This window comes from Phoenix dactylifera, chromosome 14 (assembly GCF_009389715.1).
Source record: "Phoenix dactylifera cultivar Barhee BC4 chromosome 14, palm_55x_up_171113_PBpolish2nd_filt_p, whole genome shotgun sequence".
Lineage (NCBI taxonomy): Eukaryota > Viridiplantae > Streptophyta > Magnoliopsida > Arecales > Arecaceae > Phoenix > Phoenix dactylifera.
In genome coordinates, this window is record NC_052405.1 from 5445735 (window position 1) to 5452399 (window position 6665).

At 41.2% G+C, this 6665-nt stretch overlaps 1 protein-coding gene across 2 annotated transcripts; it reads left to right on the forward strand.

Moving 5' to 3' along the window:
• The first annotated feature begins 1297 nt into the window (after positions 1 to 1297).
• Positions 1298 to 6417, forward strand: LOC103708094 (glycerophosphodiester phosphodiesterase GDPD2-like). 2 transcript variants are annotated; one of them, XM_008792872.4, is made up of 7 exons: positions 1298 to 1793; positions 1918 to 2099; positions 4537 to 4596; positions 4698 to 4979; positions 5098 to 5193; positions 5299 to 5495; positions 5585 to 6417. In XM_008792872.4, the coding sequence occupies exons 1-7, from the start codon at positions 1697 to 1699 to the stop codon at positions 5820 to 5822; spliced, it is 1152 nt and encodes a 383-aa protein (XP_008791094.2). In that variant the 5' UTR covers positions 1298 to 1696; the 3' UTR covers positions 5823 to 6417. The 2 variants fall into 2 exon arrangements, with proteins under 2 accessions (XP_008791094.2, XP_038989344.1); XM_039133416.1 differs by having other exon boundaries at positions 1562 to 1793; positions 1873 to 2099.
• Positions 6418 to 6665: the final 248 nt, after the last annotated feature.

Here is a 6665-nt window from a genome sequence, read left to right on the forward strand (position 1 = left end):
TTGTTTCAAGTGAATTTTTCATCTCTAAAACAAAAAAAAAAAAACCAAAACTAAGAAATAATAGCAATTTGCCTCATCTGGCATTGCTAGGTGTTAGAATGACAATAGTTAGTTAATTGTTTCAATATATCTCTAAAAGAAGGATTTTAGATTGGTAGTTGCCACATTCTAAACCTATTAGAAAAATTCTTTTCTTACCTCTTAGGCTTTTGTTTAGCCAAATTGGATAGTAATTCAAGTGATTGTACTTATTCCCATCCTAATCTCCATACATTTACCTCTTTTCTTACCACCACCCACAAGCCTCTCCTTCTAACTATATTATAGTTGCTCCTCTCTTGCCCTAGCATCAAAACTCTCCTAATAGCCAGCTAGGTATCCCTCTAACCCCTTCCTAGCCCAATAGTGATATCTTCTCATTTCCACTCCCAATTCCTCCAATGGATATTTCTCTCCATTGGCCATGGAAACCTTTGCAACTATAAGATAGCGATCATGATCTTCTTTGCAAAGCTAAGTAGGTATTTTGGACAATCTTTCCAAGGTCATATTTGATCTCTCTATTTAAAGTTAATTATCCTTTTGCTTCTACTTCATTACCTTACCTACCATGCATGCTTGGTTTTACCACCAAACTATGTTCAATTAGACCCTTCCACATCCAAGCCATCCAATTCATAACAATGTTTCATATAAATGAATGAAAAAGTAAAAGTTGGGACTTGTCCAAGCAATTCTTCATGACAAATTCTACGTTACCATGTTATGGTAATGTCAAGTGCATTATTACTCTTTTTGCATCCATTAAGTATGTCCATATAAACAACAATCGCCTAGTCATATAAAACAACCCCAAAGATATTAGACTTGACATCAACAAGCAAATTGGCACCAACAGTAGCATCTATAAAGTAGATAGGAGCCTATTTCTGACTGTCAAAAGACCATATTATGTTCCAAGAAGAATCCATGTCCCTTCTTCAACTTAAATTAACTATATACACTTCAAAAAACTTCAACTAGACTATATTATTGTTTACCCATTAAAAAAAAAGATTATTACTATGCAAGAATACATATGTATGTATAGTAATAATGATGGTTGTTAAAAGGATAAACCCAAAATAATGAATTCCAAAATAAATGGTAAACCGTTAGCCTTTCTCCTCAGAATAGCAAGATCATTATATCCCTTGTGGGGACGTAGCTTTGACGAGTCAAATGGATGACCGAAAATGATAGAATATTTCAGAGGCATATTCCATCCCACCAACTTCCCCCCTCCCCAACGAGAGGGAAGATGGAGGCTTTGAGAAGGTCCTCCTCCTCCTTATCCCTGGCTAAACCACCCCCACCAATCCTTATACACAATAGCTAGCCCTTGCCATCCACAGCCTCTCCTATCCCTCCTCCGTTATCCACTTTATCCCCCCCTGACGGAGTAATCCCCTCCTGATATCATATCCCCCACCCCGGACCGACGTCGACGTTTCCCAAGAAGCTTCGGAATCCGAGTTATCCCGTGGACCCCATGGAATATCCCGCGGCATAAACCTCCCATCCGCGAACGCTATACCGAATATTCCCTCTCCTCCGCTCTCCTTTAAATTCCTTTCTCCTCCCCAACTCTCTCTCATCGCCCTCTCCACCTCCAAATCCCAAACTCTTGACGCTAAAACCAATCATCTTAACATCAATGGCTCTGAAGGCCGTTCATGTCTCCGATGTCCCCAATCTCGACCTGGTCCCCGAGGGCCCGACGATCGCCGTAGCCTCCTCCCTTCTCCCCAAAGGTAATAAAAAAAACTTTATTTTTTTATTCTTTCTGTAATATATCTCTCAAGAGATTATTCTTGGATTTTGGGTGCATAGAGGTTGGGGGTTGGATAAAGCTGAGGCAACGGATGTTGTGAACAGGGATGGAGGTGGTGAAGTCGGCGTTCAAGCCGGCGAAGTTCGTCGTCATCGGCCACCGGGGGAAGGGGATGAACGCTTTGGCGTCGCCGGACCGCCGGATGAAGGAGATCAAGGAGAACTCCATCCTCTCCTTCAACCACGCCGGACGTTTCCCCGTCGACTTCGTCGAGTTCGACGTCCAGGTATATAAAACACACGCCGCCATCCTTTTCCCGTTATCTCTCCTATCCCCCTCTTCGCCGGCGTTTTGTCTCCGGCTGCCCGTTTTTGTCGGCGCTCCGTTCGGACCGCGGCGATCCGCGCCTGGTGCGCGGCGTTCCGCCGGTGAGTCGCCGCGGCCCCTTGTCCCATTGGGAAAGAGGTCAAAGGGCGGGTTCATGAGGCCGCGTGGCTGTGTATCGAGTGGGCCACGTGTGCTTTTATGGCCGGAAAAAGAGACGACGGTTGACCCGTTCTTCGGTGGACGCTGTGATGCGATCTGGACCGTCAGATCGGTCGTTTGGTCCACGGTGTTTTTGGTGGGTCCCACAAAAATTGGCCATGGTCATTTAATTATAAACCTAGGCATTGCATCAACGCCATTTAATTTTATTATGTTATGAGTTTCATTTTAGGAAGGGTTGAGGATGACTGGAGAGGTTATGGTGGTTTGTGGAGCCAGAAAAGCTTCCGTTAGCTTTACCGCTCCAGGACAAGGACTGATCACGTGACTTGCACGCGGTTAGGATGAGAACAAAATCTGGATCTATATTTTGTGGTAGAAAAAGTTTTACAAGGAGTGATTGAATTGCGATCACATAATACCATTTTTTCGATCATGGATGCCAAGGTGCTACATTAGATGATTGTGCTTGCAATTAGGATTCTTTATGGTGCGTAGACTGCACCGTAGAGTGCTGTATAGCCCTTTTTTTTTTTGGCTGAAGACGGAAGTTTCATACATATGAATACAACCAAGAAAATCAGAAAGCGGTACATCACGAAAAGCTGTAAGCAACTCCGCTTCTCCCTTCCATAGGTGGTCCCCCGAATGGTTAGCCACAAAAGAAGCTACTCAATCAGCCACCCCATTGGCTTCTCTAAATACATGCTTCACTTGAAGCATCAGCCCGTCGGAAACCATGGCTCGGATGTCTCTCACCAGCAGATGGTAGTCGCCAAGCACCTTAGAAGTCTGCCAAATCCATTCAATAACCGTCGCAGAGTCACCCTCCGGGAGGACGTGCTGTAGAACCTTCAATGATCATCGTAGATTGTCTCATTTTAAAGCCGTTCATCTTTTGATGGTAGCTATCGATGGTTACATAGGCGCTTTATGGTGCAGCCTATGCACCATAGAGGATCCATTCTCCTGGTTTCTGAAGAGAAAGGACGTGCAAAACTAGTATTTCTTGATCTTAATAAAACATTTGTATAACTTTGCACGTTAAAGATTGTTTTTTCATATTGTCCATTGATTAGTAATCTGATTATTTTTAGATAAAAGTCAAAATCCCTAGGATGTGGCAACCTAGGGGAAAATGTATTAAGTTGTTGCCCCTGGTAACCTTTTATTGGTTTCATCATCTCATTATGGTGTTTGTCCAAATAAGCCCATTAACAAAGTGCGGTATCATTAATGAATTCTGAGTCACAAAGTACTAAGTTTGTCCAACTTTCCAATAATAAATACACATATGCAAACATGCAAGGCTATACCTTTACACTAAGGTGCTTATGCTGCATGTCAATAAAGGGGTAAGGATCCTCTAGGGTACATGTTTTGCACCGTAGAGAGTTGTGTAGTCTTGAATGACCACCATATCATCCGATTACGAAGACGGATGGCTATCGAACAAGATGTGGCGGACGGCATGCAAAACATATCGTGAATCGCACACAACGTTGCCATTTATTTCCATGATCGGATGATGTGGTGGCCATCTAGGATTGTACATGCACCGCAAAGGATCCGAAGTCAATGGTGTAAGGTTGGGTATGCAAATGTGTTTAACTATTGCTATTTCAGGTGTAGTGGGCAATTTACGTACTTGATCTGCTTGTTCCTAGACCACCTTAGAAGTGGCCATTCTTTACGGTGGGAAATAACCATCTGCATTTCTCAGAAAAAAGATATTTCCTTGTAGGGCATTGGCCCATACTTGTAATTTTTTTTTTCTTTGGCCACTCAATAGTGTGATCTTTACTTTTATTTCCCAAGTTTTACGTTACACCAAATCAAGGCACTCCAAAGGGCACCGGCGGTGTGGGTGAGTACCACCTCCTGCTTTGAGACATTCGAACTATAGTTGGTGGTGATGTGGCCTTTCAGGCCAGGCATGTTTATAGAAAGGCTAATGGGGTTGCAAATTGGGTGGTCTCGTATGTAGCCAATCACTCTAGTGGGGGCTTTGTGAGTTGGAGAGAGAGAGTTACCTAGAGCGCTCCAAGGCTCGCTATTCTTTAACTTTTTTGGATATATTCGTACTAGAATTGTATGAATCATCCGTTGTAGCAAAAAAAAATAAAATCAAGGCACTGATTTCTTTAATTTCGTGGGGTTTTTTCTTTCTTTTCTTCCTTAAAAATATTGGATGAGCGAAGAACCTTATAAGAGAACCATGAATGTGATTTTTGTAGGTGACCAGAGATGACTGCCCAATAATCTTCCACGACAACTTTATACTCACTGAAGAGGATGTAAGATTCTATATCTTCTCTTTTTTTCTTATGATCACAATTAAACATTTCTTCTTAATCTTATTCTGTTAAATAATCTTTTTTTGCTTTTGATCATCCAGGGCAATATATCTGAGAAGCGTGTGACCGATCTTACCATGGAAGAATTCCTCTCTTATGGGCCCCAAAGAGAGCCTGGGAAGGTGGGAAAGACATTATTTAGAAAGACCAAGGATGGGAGAGTGTTTGATTGGAATGTGGAAGTTGATGACCCTCTTTGCACATTGGAAGAAGTATTTCAAAGGGTTGATTCCCATCTTGGATTCAACATTGAGTTGAAATTTGATGACAATCTTGTCTTCCAAGAAGAGCAGCTAACTCACATTCTCCAAGTAATTTTGCAAGTATGTACATCTTATCCCTATGGCTACTAATCAAATTTCTTTCTTCTTATTGTTTTTTCTTAGAACAATAATTTTGTGGATGTGGTTGTTCTTAACTTCAGTATATTATTCTTGGCAGGTGGTCTGCAAGTATGCAAATGAAAGAACAATAATCTTCTCAAGCTTCCAACCTGATGCAGCACAACTTATTCGGAAATTGCAGGACACTTACCCTGTAAGTAGAGCTTCCATTCCTCGAGACTTACAATTAGAATTTAAAAGACTCGGATAAGCTATAAAAATAGTAATTGACCTTTTGATTGCATGACTTTTGAAACAGGTGTTTTTCCTTACAAATGGCGGATCAGAGATCTATAGTGATGTGAGGAGGAATTCTCTGGATGAGGCCATTAAATTATGCTTGGCAGGTGGCCTGCAAGGGATAGTATCTGAAGTTAAAGCCATCTTTAGAAATCCATCCATGATACCTAGAATAAAGGAATCCAATCTAGCCCTCTTAACTTATGGTCAACTAAAGTAAGCCTCTATCAACTTTCCTCTGATCGAGATAAATGTCGGGTTTTATTAGTTTGGTGTCACTAATCCAATATTTTTTGTGTCTGCAGCAATGTTCCTGAGGCAGTATATATGCAGCATCTGATGGGAATTAATGGTGTTATTGTTGACTTGGTTCAAGAGATCGCTGAAGCTGTTTCAGATTTCATTAACCCAGAGACAGTAGGAGATGAAAGCTTGTCTAATTCAGTAAAGGAGGAGAAGGCAAAGGAGTCAACAAAGCTAGAGTTTTCTCAGGGCGAGCTTTCATTTTTGATGAGGCTTATACCTGAATTGGTGCAACAATAGCCAAGTTTTTTTTTTTTTTTTTTTGACCAGGCATTAACACTGTTATGAAGAATCCTATCATACTCGTATACATCATGGCTGAGACCCCTTCTTAAACTGCAACTGGAATTTGCTATGATGGTTTTTAAGCAGAGCCTCTCATGTTGTCCTCTATCTTGGTCAAGTCTTTTGGATACCAGGGGAAGGATGGCTTCTCTTTCCATAATGGAAAGTGTTCAGTTTGTAGAGGTAAAATGTGAATGAAATGGAGCCTTTGGGAGCTTGCTCAGCAAATTTATACTAACTTTGAGAGGACTGCAAGCCAAATGCATGCAACAGTATGTAAGTGAGGGGTGTAACTTATACTTGTCAAAAAGAATTTTTGTTATTGGAAGGCATTTGGTATCATGCTATGATTGCTCTGGTGCTTGCAAATGCTCAGATCACTTTTAATGGTCAGGCATTTGCTACTATGCTCCCTTCATCAGTTTATACTGATCAGAGTTTGGATTGAATGGATCTCCACACAGTTATCAGGTGGACCAAATGGTGTTCATCCATTGTAATTGAGAGCCTAATTGATTTTTTAAGAAAAATGCTGATAGTTTTTTTTGCAGCTTGCTCCATATTTATCCTCTCACTGATGAAATTGTCCCTTCAAATATCGAATAATGTATTTTCTCAATATGGTGACCAAAATATTACGATAAGACAAATCGAGATTAGCTAAATGAGATGCAAGAGACCCTAGAAACAAAAAAGCGGAGGTGGTGCCAGCAATGTTGAGATGGTGCTTATGGGCAATGATGACATCGACATCTTAGGTGGTGATCAAGAAAAATGAGTTAGGGTTGAAGATGAGGT

Bases quoted from the DNA above. Each gene is read 5' to 3' on its own strand.
- LOC103708094 (XM_008792872.4), top strand. From the start codon at position 1,697: ATGGCTCTGAAGGCCGTTCATGTCTCCGATGTCCCCAATCTCGACCTG. The intron at 4,597-4,697 runs GTAAGATTCTAT...TTGATCATCCAG, and splicing joins TTATACTCACTGAAGAGGAT to GGCAATATATCTGAGAAGCG. The intron at 5,194-5,298 runs GTAAGTAGAGCT...CTTTTGAAACAG, and splicing joins AATTGCAGGACACTTACCCT to GTGTTTTTCCTTACAAATGG.